This window comes from Penicillium brevicompactum, assembly GCF_028827555.1.
Source record: "Penicillium brevicompactum strain IBT 35665 chromosome Unknown utg000009l_segment0_segment0, whole genome shotgun sequence".
NCBI classification, from domain to species: domain Eukaryota; kingdom Fungi; phylum Ascomycota; class Eurotiomycetes; order Eurotiales; family Aspergillaceae; genus Penicillium; species Penicillium brevicompactum.
Genome location: NW_026623212.1, coordinates 1,659,259 through 1,673,601, shown reverse-complemented (window position 1 = coordinate 1,673,601; position 14,343 = coordinate 1,659,259). Strand labels below are relative to the sequence as shown.

Here is a 14,343-nt window from a genome sequence, read left to right as displayed (position 1 = left end):
GTACTCGAGTAGTCACATGCTCAATGGGCCTTTGCATGATCAATTTGTTACATTCCGACTTACCCATGATTAGAACTACTCATTCTTATCTAGTTTGAATGTTCTGCGACAACACTGAGAAGGATATTGATTCTCCCAAAGTTTGTCGGATGCTAAATTATGGTTCATGGACTGACTGAGAACATACAGTCATTTAATTTCTATAATTCTTATGGCAATCCAATCAATCAGTTCCGGGTGACCCAGAGAATGTATCGACGAGAGAGAGGAGAGCAGAAATGTACGATGGAGTATTGTACTGTTGGAGCTGAGTAAAGGAAGAGCACAGAGAGAGAGAGGGAGGGAGGGAGGGAGGGAGGGGGAAAGAGAAAAAAGCTCTCGATCAACGCAATCTACACTGCGGGAGCCCGACAAACCAGGCACCCACCGGCGCCAACAGCCCTAGAGAATGGGTCGGGTCAGCAGGCACAGCGAGATTACTGCGTACTGCAACATTACTTGTTCCACCTTCTACCATCAACCACAGCGTGATTGGCCTGTTGAAGGGGTAGCGGCATCTCTCTAACCACCTCATTCTCATCGGAATCCAGTACCGTGATAAGCTGGCAGATGAGAGCCGAAGCGGCAAACCTCGCAAACACCCCCAACGCATCAAGCGTACCAATAAAAAGCACCGCAGAGAGAACCACAGTGCCAAAGACGACATGCCCCGCAGCAAGAGTATTTGCTAGCGAGTCAAGAATATTAGATTGGCGATTTTGTTTCCCGGCATGTATTCCTTCGAAGTACACACTCCCGATTGCGAACAAAAGTGGCACAAGAGCCAGAAAGACCCAAGCAATCTCGAGGTACGCCCAGGTACATTTCCAGCTGAGAATAGTCTGTTGACCCAGCATGATCGCATTCTGAAGGACATTGGCAGCTGCCGCACTTGCAAGTAGATATTTAAGTGTTATTGCCGCTAGAGATGCCGGGTGCTTGGGGAGGAGAGCCCTACTACCAAAGTGGCGACTTGGCACTTTGTCTAGCCTTTCCCAAGGCCTCGAAAATGGACTCGAGGGAGCTCCAAGAACACATAGGAACCCTAGAATAGGATTTTCCCAGCACATTTTAGCCTTTTGTTCTAGCGTAGGGCTGAGTCCCCCGAGGATGGTTGGCGTTAGGCCGAGCATGACGATTGCAGAGGACCAGTCTGCTTTATTCACCTCCCCAGGGTTATCCATGAGACATTTCACCATGTTCTTGCATGTCCCTGAATCCAATGCGCCATACATTGTCACATTCTGGGTATAATTGCTGTAGCAATAATGATTGTGTTCACCATGGGTGAGGGTTCCAGTATAGAAAGGATACCAATTGGTAAACTGTATAGCGTTGGAAGTGGTCAGATAAAGGCAAATTAGAATCGCTCGAGGCAGTGCTGAATGGTTTGCTTATCAGCAACACTTATTCCTCAGATTTGGACTTTGGGGATATTCACCGTATATGCTTTTCATCTTGAGTTCGTTTTAGGTGCGATTATATGGAAGCAAGAGCTCTTGGTCAACAAGCAGGGGGACATAGGAGAACATCCTAGAAGGAATGAATCGCCGAGTCGTTCAAATGAAAACGAAGAAAATGCTGTCCCAGTGAGTCCATAGCCCTATTTAATACAGATTGCACCTAGCTTTGACGAATTTCTGCTCAAGCTAGCAACTAGGGCCCTGGAAACACACTTAATAAATAATGCTTATCATCTTCCATACACGCGACCGGGTAAAAATATCTTTAGCACGCATGGATGTCCTAAATTTGTAACCAGCCCTAAGCTAAGCTACGCCATAAGCACTAACACGAAATTGCGCATCACTCGCTGCTTTTTATGCACCCCCCACGCGCAATTTTCCATCAATCACAACCCTGGAAATTCTAGCATTTTCGCGCCATGTTTTCGGGCTAGATAGGCCATTATATTGGGCTGTGCAATTAAGTCGCTCTGATCGCGTCATCCACAACAGTGTCTCTCTGCCCCGAGATGATTTTCCAAACGAGTGTAGGGCAGACCCCTACCATGCACAGACAGAGAACTGGTACAATTGACATCGCCATGACCCACATGGACTCGGAAACGGACCGACCCTCACCCAACTTGGCCGTAAACTCAATTCCTCTAGAGACTATGTGGAGTATAGAACCTGTGGTAAGGTCTAGTTTATTGTAGCTACGGGGTGCTTCACTCTTTGTTTCTAAGTGGAGACTAACAGATATTATAACCCACAAAACAAAGACCTCGTATTCAAAGCCCTGGTTAGGTCTTGTGGCCGAGTCTTCCCTAGCTCCATTTCATGTTAGAAAACTGCCTTTGGGCTGCTAGTTGTGTGACTTGGAAGAGCTGAGTGCAAAGTATCCAAAGGAAGACTCTTTCGAGGATCAACCTCTAGGACAAGAGCTTGATAGCATAGTTTTTATGATGAGCGCATGCGTGTAACTGCTGGACCTGCGGAGCTGGTTGAGCGGAAGGATATCCGGTCGAAGGAGTTGAGCCCTCAGGCGGCGAGTAGATTAGACTTTGGGCCTTGGGGAGAGAATACGTCTGCTTTTCTCGCCCCCCTCCTCTCTCTATTGCTGGCAGCCAATATAATTATGCATTTTTGTCTGCGTGTGTCTGCGTGTGTCTGCGTGTGCGCGCATTCGAAGGAGAGCGCGAGTTTGAATTCGATATGACGGGCTGTGTGTGCTGCCCAGCTACTGGACGGGCCATGCTGGGGTAAGAAAACTGTGTGTTGGGGTCAAAGGAATGATTGTGCGCTGGCGGAAAGGGGAGAGTGAAGATGCGTCAGAAGCTGGTTCTTTGCCCTCATCGTGGGGCTGTACAGCCTGTGCCCGGGGATCCACGCCCAATCAAACCCCACGTATATCCAAAGTCTTTAACATGTACGGAGTACGGAGTATATTTTAGTGCCTACCCATGGCGCATGGACCCTTAGAGGATATACGGTGTACAGCGAGTGGAATGATAGGAAGCAATAGCCACAGCAATAAAGTTCGTGAAATGGGGAAACGGAACCTGTGGGCACAATAAAGGCAGAGACTGGCAGTGAAAAGATAAGGAATTGAGAGAAATAAAGAGGCCGAGATTTCACAGACTTCCAATTGTCCACAGGTTTTGTAAGTACGGAGCACTGCCAAGAATGCTATTGTGTACTCGTTCATTCAAGACGGCCTTGGGTTCGAGGGTCCGGAAATGATATCCGGGGAACTCCCAGAGCCCACAGAGAAGATCAGGATACGAACATTGGAGTGTATGAAAAAAAAACCTTGATGACAATTATGTACTACTTCAATCTACCAAGGTTTGGAACGCGTCACAATGCGAGCAGGTATTTAGGTCCTTGCTGCTGCGGGAGTGTGGAAAAAAGATCATTGATCGTTACGGAGTACAAACAGATCTTGATCGTCTAGCCGATATTCGCTTGGAAATGCTGGAAAGGTCTAGAAGAAGATCTACATACCTGCATTACTCCGTACATTTTGATCTCATCATTGGGCAATAATGAATGCCTTAAAACCCTATTGTGTACTATTCTTCTTCTTTTTCTTGGCGCTCTATGTGACTGGTACATGCACATACTGTACAAATATTTGTGCACATCTGCCATTTCCCACTCGGTTTCCAAGGTTTATGAATGAATAACTCTAATCTAAAGATTTGACTTATATATTTCATGTGTAAGTTGTCACAGCGGCAAAATCTACAAGGAAAGGGGATATTGTGGCCCTTTGACTAGAAGCACTAAAGCCGGGGAAGGAAAGGAGAGAGAGAGAGGAGATTTGTTAGGATCTATGAGGGTGCCTCACGTACTCTGTAGCCCTACCTGCCCTTCCTGCACCTGATCTAAAGTCACGCGACTTGCGAACTTGCAGATCCCGACATAAGTTATGAAGATCTGCCAATGATATTTTGTATGAAAACAATCCAAAGATAGTAACTATATAATTCCAAGCAGATTAGAGCGGTTTAGTGTGGGCAATTTTGGTGGGAAACTAACGGATGTACCAAGACTTTTGGGCACGGACTGTATTTTATACTATGCTACAGAATCCCCGACGGCTCTCACCGGTTATCTATATGCATGAGTAATGTTTTTACTGAAGGTTTCTCATATGCAGTATTGAAAAGAGACTTTAAACTTACGTCACAATCTGTGAGAGTATGGAGAAATGAGTACGATAGCTAAGGGTATGTATGGTGGAATATCCTTTACCGCTCCATGCTGAATGGTATATCATGAATCCATGTCAACATTAGGGACCACTTATTCCAAGGTTGAAGAGTTGAGAAAACATCAAAGGAGAAAGCATACTGGAGAGGAATCACAAAATGACCATCATTGTTCATCCTAAATATGATTTGGTTATCCCAGACGAATTGCGCCACATCCACCTTCCCCTCGCCGTTGTAGGCCTTCTTTCTCACACCTTCTTTATTCGCCATCAACATGTCGACCGACTGATAGGAATATATTTCCTTCCTTACATGTGTGCCGAATTGAGCCTCTGGACATGGTTATCCATCCACAATGGCATGTCGGCTTCGGCCACTATCATTTTGCTCTCCAAGGCAAGTTAATGGGCTCCCTTACTGATGAGTATTTCGATCTACCGGCTCTTCTTCCATCCCTTGAAGAATTTCCCAGGGCCTAGAATGGCGCGACTCACAACCTGGTGGGGAGTTCGGAAAATTGCGATGGGGGCAAATCGGTACGAGCTTCACGATGAGCTCCACCGTAAATATGGAGAGATTGTACGAATTGGTCAGTGTGTCAAGGAGGCTTGCTCTGTGTGGAGACAAGATCTAATTTACATATGAGTCAACAGCACCGAATTATTTATCTGTCAATAGCCAAGAAGGCGTGGCTGCTATTTATGACACGGGCACAACATGCGGCAAATCCAATACGTTCTACGGGTTACGAGACGCAAAAAGTCTTCAAATGAAAACCGCGGCTGACAGGCATCGCGCCCGGAGGCCAGTATGGGAGAAGGCGTTGGATACTGAAAGTATGGACACTCTATTCTCTTCTCCGGGTATTTTTTTGAGTAATATGCTGACCGTCTTATTAAGAGTGCCAGGAATATCTTCCCAAGCTCCATCACCATACCGATTTGTTGGTCAGCTGTATTGACGAGGCGGGAGCGAAAGGTAAAAAGGGTGTCCTGATCAATCACTGGTTGAAATGCTTCGTCTTCGATATGGTGGGAGATGTGGGATACAGCAAGTCATATAATTGCCTCAACTCTGGCTCCCTTCACCAAGGCATTCTGGATCTCGAAAAATCCTTGGCAAAAGCAGTGATTCTTTGGCCACTTCCATGGCTGGTCAGAATTATCAACAGTCTCCCCGGCATGTCAAACCCGATGCAGGCTTCCATCGACTTTGCAGCTAGCAATCTTGGCGAGTGGAAGGTTTTCAAGCGCAACAAGGGCCCCGATATTTTATCTTGTGTTTTCCAGGGCAAGAGTGACTTGACTTATGAAGAGGAGGTTGAAGACACCATGATGCTGCAGATCGCCGCTAGCAACACAACTGTCGCTGCGTTGACCTTTGCCATGTATTATCTTTCGGTCAATCCTGAGGTACAGATGGCCCTTCGCAAGGAAATTGAAGCCAACGCGGATGTTACCAACATAGCTTCCGAGGCAATTCAAGGGCTTCCATTGCTAGCAGCTGTCATTGACGAGACTCTCCGAATGCACCCCTCAGTGCCATCTGGACTACCACGCGTGACTCCTCCTGAGGGACTTCAGCTCGGGGGAACCTATATCCCTGGAAAGACCACAGTGAGCTGCCCAACCTGGACCATCCAGCGTAGTGAGTGGACTCCCCTTTATTCCGGCAAAATTGTGTCATGCTATATCCCGATGTAACGTCGACCAAACACTGACATTGCATAGATCCCAAGCATTTCAGCGACCCCAACACTTGGAACCCTTTCCGCTGGATCAACCCCCCGAGAACCACAATACCAAAGCTTTCTTCCCATTCAGTCTGGGTCCGTACGGTTGCGTGGGCAAGGCCTTTGCGTACATGGAGATGAAGCAAGCGCTCGCAAAGTTGGTGACTTCATTTGACTTCAAGATCGCTCCGGGACACGATGAAAACCGAGTGATCAATGAGAGCAAGGATCACACAATCTACTCCTGCGAGCCCATGTGGTTGAAAATGGAAACGATCGCCCGGGAATGATTTTAGCGTTGATCTCCGCTCGGTAGACCCCCGCCGATCGAGATCTTTCAGGTATTCGCCTAGATGTCTGGGCGACCAGCTCTGATTGCTCATCTATAAGAAGACTTGTAAGGAAGAAGAAACACTTGTTAACATAATGGACAAATACTCCATAAGCGAGTTTAAAGCCCCTAGTCTGTAACCTGCTTTCATGTCTTCTTCTACTGTCTTTTTGAGATTATTAGATTTTCAACAAAGACAAATAAAGATAGAATGAGGATGACGATGAAAAGATGAGATAAAGCATGATTCACCTACGGAGTACGGAGCTCATGACTAGCTGTTTGATGACCATGATCCATGGATATGGATAACAGGCTGATCTATGGAGAAGAAGCAAAAATCGCTTCAAAAGTGTAGATTCTGGCTGTCAAGGGGGAAAAGAAGAAAGAAGAAAGAAGAAAGAAGAAAGAAGAAAGAGAGATAGAGAGAGCTATCTAGCTTAGAGGGTCATCGGACCGTCCAACAGTTGTTGTTGATCCTCCAAAATCCATGCCGTAGACCAGTTGACATCAAGTCCACTTATAAGAACAGCAAGGTCAGTGACCTTGGAACCGTGGTACCTCCCGAGACCCAGCGGGGCGGGTGCCGAAGCCCGCGGGAACAACCTTGGAAGGCATGCGCGCTTAGCGCCCCCCACGGGCAGCCCCGATTGGCCGGTGTTTGAATTGATATAAATCGTGTGTTGGACAAGGTTGAGCCTTCTCATACTCCGTAGACAGAGCTTTCCTACTCCGTACCCTGGGATTACTTGAATACGGAAAATTAAATTGGAGCGTTGTGAGTTATCAAACCCCTATGACGAGTGGTAGAAAGTGATGTCATACTTGCCTATCATAATAGGGGCCCCATTACGAGGTCATGTTTTGATGCCTGGCCATTACAGTTCTATCCCTAGACCATTTAACCTCTCATTGTGACCCCAAAACTCTATTTTACCTCATTCTACCTACCCAACTACCATACTACCTGTCAAACTACTTTACAATATACAATGCCTCAGACCTCCAAACCCCCCCAAACTCCCACCAAAAAGCAGTTTACGCGCGACCAAACTTGCAAATTCCTACTCTCCGCACCATGTGCAACTTCTCATACGCGAAGATACGTAATCACATGGCAAAAGAATACCCCGATATCACCTACAATCAAATACGCTATACCTGCGCTGCAGGGCATCCGACCCCTCAAAAACGGCCTGGTCGCGGATTGAGCCTCAGTGATGAAGAAACCGCCAATATAATGGAATGGATTCGAGAAAGTTTTGAAAGACGTCAAATGTCCTATGTTGAAATCGTGGAACAACTTGATTTACGATGTTCTTTCCATACATTGAGATTGGCCCTCGATCGAGCTGGAATGACGTATCATCCAGCGGCTGTGAAGCCACTACCACCCTTGGACTTAGGGGCACATCAAAGATAAGCTGCTGGTCAAAATCGGCAAGAGAAGCAGGAGAAAGGGAGATCGAGGAAAGATAAGAAGCAAGGATTACACATGGGGGCTGATTCGTCCTTCACATCACCAGTAACGATAAGATAGTATGATGTCATCCTTTCTCACTGGCCATATCTACATGTTGTTTATGTTTGCAGTTCGTCCATTAGGTGCAGACTTTTCAGCTCTTGGGAGCTTTACCCAGTTTCACACATTTATACGGTCTCATGCGACCGACAGAAGCATTTTAGCGTATGCCGCGGCGGTCGCGCATGCATATTCCTGCCACAGCTTGTTCTTATGGGAGTCCGCGTAGTCGCATATCCCTCGAATGACAAGGCTAGGAACGGCGTTCATGATCCCAGCAGCCTCCATTTCAAAACAAAGAATGTTGTACTTTGCACCCAGATGATCCCGCGTCTCGGCATCCTTCACAACTTTGTTTCCCGAGGCAATCAGGCCGTAATGGATCAGCGGATGAATTTCGGGGCGGCGCGGTCTTCGGACAGAGCGACCACTGCACTGGGCGAAAAGCTTGTCTTTCCGGGCACCGGGATACTTGTACGCGGGGTTGCACACTGTAATGTCCTTGATATACCCTTGAAATCGTGTGGATGGAAGCTCAGGATCCGACATTAGCGTGCTGATAGCGGTCATCAAGAAACGCGGAGGACGCTGAAGCGAACCCGTTCGTTTGAACTTGTTTTCCTCCATGTTCTTGCCAAGGTCGTATTGAATAACCCCGGGATGGATGTCGGTTGGATGACTGACGACAACATCACCGAGTCGGATGTCATTGTCTCTTGAAGGCACTCCGCCCCCGATCCCGACTAAAAGACAAAACTTCACCTCGGGAAAGCTCCTGGTCAAATGGGACACAACGTCCGCAGCGGCGTTTGTGCCGTATTCACCAGATGGAAGGCACGCAGCAACAACGTGATGACGTGCAATACGACCCAGTGCATAATGATTGGTGTCTCGCACAGCCCTCTCTAAATCTTCATGTCTGTCGTCAAAGAGGATGCGAACCGCCCGGAGCTCTTTTTGCAAGGCACATATGATCCCTACCGTATAACTCTCACGAGTAAGAGTCTCTCCATCTTCATTTGATGGATGTTGAGAGCTGGAAGCTGCTGAACTATGACTTCCCTTCTGAGCTGATGAGTTCGTGTCAGACGCAATCCCACTGTCATGAAACTCGGTCTCAGGTGCCTCGGATGTCTCGGATGGCGGCGACGATTCTCCTTCTTCAGGATATCCAGTATCTTTCCAGGACCATTTGGAGTACTCACTGTGGCCGAAGATAGCCGCACCACGAGCATCTAGTGGAAACTCATGATTGATGGATAGTCTCTTTCTAAACGCTGAAGGCAGAAGAACTTGAACAAGATCCGAGTGCTCATCCTGTCCGTCCAGCAGCTCGCACTGACATGATCCAAATGCAGCTGGATTGTGCCAAATGACGTTATGTGCTAAAACCATCGGGCTTGCTTCTGAATCTCCATCCATGTCCATGATCTCTTTCAGGTCATGGATAGAGGCGGCGAGATAGTACATGGCTTTTGGCAGTTCAGTCCATTTATTACAGGAGCTAGTCCTGATAGGTTCAATGACTTCACCAAAGCGTCGACCGAACAGGGTAACTGCGTGGATAGCTCTGGTGAAATCAACCCAGCCCTTGCCAATTGCTTCGAGCTTGGCAACACGAGGATAGAATATATCGCGACAGGTAGCCAAGTCGTTGAAGTCCCAACCTTCCAGGTATTTTCGGGGTCTGGATGATTTAGCGCTGCTTGGTGTGGCGATGCCGACCTCGTAGTCCATAATTTTCTCCAACGTGTCGTAGAGCTCTTCAACTCGATCTTCCAGGCGGAGATAGTTTTCTTTTCCGAGATATATTGGGAGCTTCCTGTTGCTTTGATTCGCGAGTAATTTCATGGCAGAAAAAGCCTTGCGAGTTTCAGATGCTTCTTGCAGATCCTCAGGATTGAAGAGAAATTCGGTGCTAAGTTCATCCATACTGTCGTGTTTCAGAGAGGCACGGAGTAAGTGTAAAAGAACACTGCCCCCATTGATTAACCATCCTCGTTTGTCTTCTTCGTCCCAAAGCACAAAGAATCTCCGACGGATTGACTTGAGCTTTTCTATGTACCCATTCCGTGATATATGGATCGCGGAGTCTTTGTGACCCATGCTAAACGCGCTGCCAAGAATAATCTGACCCTTGAATAAACGGACATCATTGTAGAGGCAACCCTCCGGCGGTCTTGGGAGCCGTGACGGCGTGATTAGATAGTTGGCCTCCGCAGTCCCTGACAAACCGACGCGTTAGCAAAATACCCAGCGTTTTTTCCGAAGTATTCTTACCAGCGTTGTATCTGGCTTCGGAACACCACCCAAGCACGTGCCGAGCCTTTTCCAAGTCAAAGATGCTGATATCCGCCAGATGAGGCACAGTATGTTGGATGTAGGATATGCGGCTTCGATCTATGTTATACATCAAATGCCAGAGGAGCGTGGGTCCATTTTGTCTTGTTGGAATTAACATTGTCGAAAAACCCTTAATAAAGAGCTTTTTGTTGAAGCTGTTGACACGCTTGGTTCGGGCCAGTCCTGCCATTATGTTAAGTGGGATCTCCAGGCCTGTGCCGGTCTCCGATCTCCATGGAATTGGGTAGCCTGTGACGACAACAGGGTTCCGGAATAAGTTGTGCCAGCATTGCGCATTCGACGTTGTGGATTGCTTCTCTCTCTCCTGAAAGACGAAATCAATCTTGCCAAGGATATGGGGGCAAGACTGATTCCGAGATTCTTGCTGCGAGGCGCTAGATATATAGACGTCACTAATAATCGGCGTGCAGTAGGCAATTCCAAGTTCATGTGGCGAAGAGCGTAGAGCAGCACCCAGCCATGCAAACTGTTCACCGATCTCGGCCACTGAGTTTCCCGTGCCAAACGCCTCGACGTTAAAACCGGACGCATTAAGCCAGGCTGTGACTTTGGTATTGTCGGGTAAATTACCTAGAGGACCACGATTAGTATTAACTCATACCTAGCTATACAGCGTCGTGGACTTACAAGTTTGTCGATTGCCAGGTCCAGCGCGAACGATTTCCATGATTAGCTGAAGAATATATCCACCTGTTGATGGCCATGTCTGGCACAGGTATTGTGCACAAGACAGGGCTTGCGCATCCTCGGATGATCCCGTAAGTGTAATGACTCCCTTGAGTGCCTCGCCTGGCTCCTCCTGATACCCTTGTTCATCGAGAAAATCCAGCGGATTCCATTGGACAACATAGGTCACGGTGTAGGCTTCTGCAGATAACCTTCGGCTGAGTCTGTGAGAAGATGGCAGGGAGGTAAGAATTTTGTTCCTGATAGCTTCCATGATATTTGGCTTCGCTGGGGCCAGGAAGAGCTCTCTGCGTAAGCTGGAAAGAAGCCATTCGTATGATGCGATATTGGAAATAGAACTTTGATAGACAGAGAGCTCAGGCATATCGGATTCTTCGTCCTGTTCTGCCTGTTCTGCCTGTTCTGCCTGTTCTTCTTGTTCCTCCTGTGTGTGAGTATTGTCGGTTGTTGACTCACTAATACAAAGAGAAGGCGGAATGGGGTCTTGCTGCTCTTCTAGGTGCTTGTTCCATAGGTCCCATTTCTCATCCAGAGGCATTCCCATAGAGTCGGAAGACCCATCCTCAGAAAGAACTTCTTCCTCATGGGCACACCTCTCTTTGAAATTGCTCACAATGTTGCTGAGAAATAGTCAAAGTCAGGACAAAGTTAAGGCAAAGTGAGACTTTATCTTTGGAACATTGAACTCACTCTCTGTTCTTGTGAATAAAAACCATAACATCACGATGAATCTGACTGGGTGCATTGTGGCCAATTTTGAGAGCGAAAGCTCTCAGCAATTCAGGAAGAGCCTCGGAAATTCTCTCCATTGCCTGCGCATCAGGTTGCCACGAAACAAGTTTCGTAAACAAATCTTCGCCAAAGAGAGATATGTAGCTTTCCTTTCGAAAAGGAGCAATGCTTGATGTATCAGAGTACACGGTTCGGCCTGCAGCCATCTCCAGGGAGTCATGTGTCGGTGGGGTTTCGAAATCCTCTGCCAACTCGTGTTCAGAAACTGTAGGAAGTCCGAGCCTATCATGCGAAGTACTTTGGACATATCCATGTTTGTCAACATTTGTAGATGCATAGCCAGAATCCGTGAATGCTCCAATCTGGGTGAACCCCGGGGGTTGTACGATATCGGCTGCCCCAGAGTTCTCCATGCTCAAATCCATTGACTCGTCTGAGTCCCACTCCTGTAAATGAACGTCTGGGATACTGGATTCCATTCTGAGCTCCTTCTTCGGAGGTGATTGGAGGTGTGTCCTATTCCTATCACCATCACCAGAAAAGCAGGTTGTCCCCATCTGATCGTCCTGCTTCAATCGCCTTTGCTTGTGCAGACCCGCAGCGATCTCGATGATCTCAGATGGAAGCTCAAAGTCCCGCCTTTCCAAATCGGGGATGGGATGACCAAAGGCAAAGCGCGCCCGGCCCTTGCCATTTGCGGATAAGGCTATTTCGCGGAGAGGGGGCGTTGCGTAGAAAGAGGTGAACAGTTTGGTTTGGCCGAGGGCTGGGGGGAGCGTGGGGGTCCGGGGTGTGGGGTTGGTGTGCGTATGGCTCTGTTGTTGGTGTTGCCGGGATTGATGAGAGTCAGGGTGATCATCACCATGGCGTTGCAGAGAATCATGAGTTTGAAGGACCTGGTGAGGGTATACGGGATTGTGGGGAGCTTGGTTTAGTAGGACCGAATCCAAAGAAGGTGGAGGAAGGTCAATTGTAGCAGGTGAAGTGGTCAGCCATCGCCACGTGGTGGTGCCAATCTCTCCTGGTCGCGTCTGTCGAAATTTCCAGAGAAGGATGGCCATTCTCTTGCTTTCGTGACCCAAGGGCTCACGGGCCCGGATTTCCTGAACGGCGCTTAGGGAGCGAAAGTATCGCCGAGTAGTATCATCACTCATATCATACTGTGCGGCTTTTTCAGTCTCCTTTTTTTGATGGGTAAGTTGTGTGAAAATCCTTGCCCACCATGATGACTCAAACGGCAGCTTGATGGTTGTGGTGGTATGCGGCAGGGGGAGATCATGCTCTGTTTGTATCGTCGCCTGCCCGTTGTCATATATGTAATTGCTGCACGTCCAATCCTTCATAATGCTACTCATCGGTGCAATATCAGGTATGGAATTGACTCTGTCCAGCTCCAGGGAAATTTCTAGCTTCGAACCCATAGGAGGAAAGTCATCCATCAACCCAAGATTGACTTCGAAGAGTATAATATCACACCCCAAAGGGCCTCTGATACTCGAGAGTAATGCAGCCAGATGCGGAAAGTAAGTTTGCCAACCCCCCATGTACTGCAATGGTATTGGTGGTGAACCCTGGTCCCCCAGAAGACGGGTATATACATGGAAAGCATCCTCGATTCGGTCTGACGTGTTTGGAGTATTCACCCACATGTCAAAGCGAAGACACTGGACGGCATGGATATGATTACTGTAGTGATTAGAAGGTTTATTGTCCTTCGAGCTCCCCCATGTAGAACCAAGAGGCTGAGCCAGGTCATTCGAATGGTTGGTTGATTGTTCTCGAACGAGCCGTTCCCCTGTATTTCTTGTCAGATCACGCCGATAACTGTATCCTGATATTGTTGCACTTACAGTCCGGGTCACCCTTGAGAAAGGAATCAAGTACTTGCAAGTGAGCTGACACCTGTTGTCTTGTCCTCCGCTGGCCAGTCATCCGATACATAAACTCTGCAATCAATTGATTTCGGCCATACGATTTCCCATTTTCGGTCAACTTTCTCCTACCCATCGGTGGGTATGCTTCAAGAGCTGCATCATCCATTAGTGGCTTGCTAGTATGAACAAAAAATGCGACTTACCTTGCTGAAATGCATCTTCCAGCTCGTCTGACCACACTACGTCCCCATCTTTCCCAGTACCCCGACATCGCCGGGCCCTATACTCCAGATACTTTTGGGATCTCAGATAGCTCCTTCCCCGTCGAGCACCACTAGATGGCCCGACGCTTGACTTTATGCGTAGCCGCCTTGCGTGCTCCCTCGCGAGCTGCCTCGCGAGCTGGTGTCGTTGGCTCGATAGCGGGTGGTTGGTAGAAGTCCGGGGTGGAAGGGTGGAACCAGATCCTGTGGTCTCACTGGGTGTTGGGGCGTCTTTATCTGTATCCTGCGGAAGATGAAGAAAGGAGCGAAGGCCTAAGCTCTCTAGACCTGGCAGGTTCATATTCTTGGGTTGCCGATCAGACTCCATAGTTGGACCATTCGATTCGGCTCGGGCTAGAAATTCTGAAATGATGGTGCAGAGGGTCGCAGACAGCAAAGAATATAATACTGATTCCATCGACAAGGCTAGAGCCTCATCGAATCGCATGTGGCCACATGGCTCAGCGAGATGTAAGCGAAAGATTCCAACGCATCGGCCGATGCAGAAAACGGGCTAACCTTACTTAGTGATCCTGCGGCTGATCAGATCAGATGTCAACAACCTGGCGCTTGTATATCCAATCTCTACTTACTCGTGTATTAGAAGGCCCAGTCTGCAACACAACCCATAATA

At 48.0% G+C, this 14,343-nt stretch overlaps 3 protein-coding genes across 3 annotated transcripts; 1 reads left to right on the top strand and 2 right to left on the bottom strand.

The window, feature by feature from the left end:
• Window positions 1–494: 494 nt before the first annotated feature.
• Window positions 495–1,274, bottom strand: N7506_012077 (uncharacterized protein; the record flags this gene model as incomplete). Its single annotated transcript, XM_056961368.1, has 1 exon — window positions 495–1,274. One exon carries the CDS (start codon window positions 1,272–1,274, stop codon window positions 495–497), a length of 780 nt encoding a protein of 259 aa, XP_056805902.1.
• A 3,768-nt stretch (window positions 1,275–5,042) lies between these two features.
• On the top strand, window positions 5,043–6,226 carry N7506_012076 (uncharacterized protein; the record flags this gene model as incomplete). The annotated part of the gene is made up of 3 exons (XM_056961367.1): window positions 5,043–5,067; window positions 5,105–5,903; window positions 5,935–6,226. The coding sequence occupies 3 exons, from the start codon at window positions 5,043–5,045 to the stop codon at window positions 6,224–6,226; spliced, it is 1,116 nt and encodes a 371-aa protein (XP_056805901.1).
• Window positions 6,227–7,927: 1,701 nt separating this feature from the next.
• N7506_012075 (uncharacterized protein) lies at window positions 7,928–14,037 on the bottom strand (the record flags this gene model as incomplete). The annotated part of the gene is made up of 7 exons (XM_056961366.1): window positions 7,928–10,014; window positions 10,070–10,723; window positions 10,781–11,460; window positions 11,531–12,088; window positions 12,320–13,367; window positions 13,423–13,599; window positions 13,650–14,037. 7 exons carry the CDS (start codon window positions 14,035–14,037, stop codon window positions 7,928–7,930), a joined length of 5,592 nt encoding a protein of 1,863 aa, XP_056805900.1.
• Window positions 14,038–14,343: the final 306 nt, after the last annotated feature.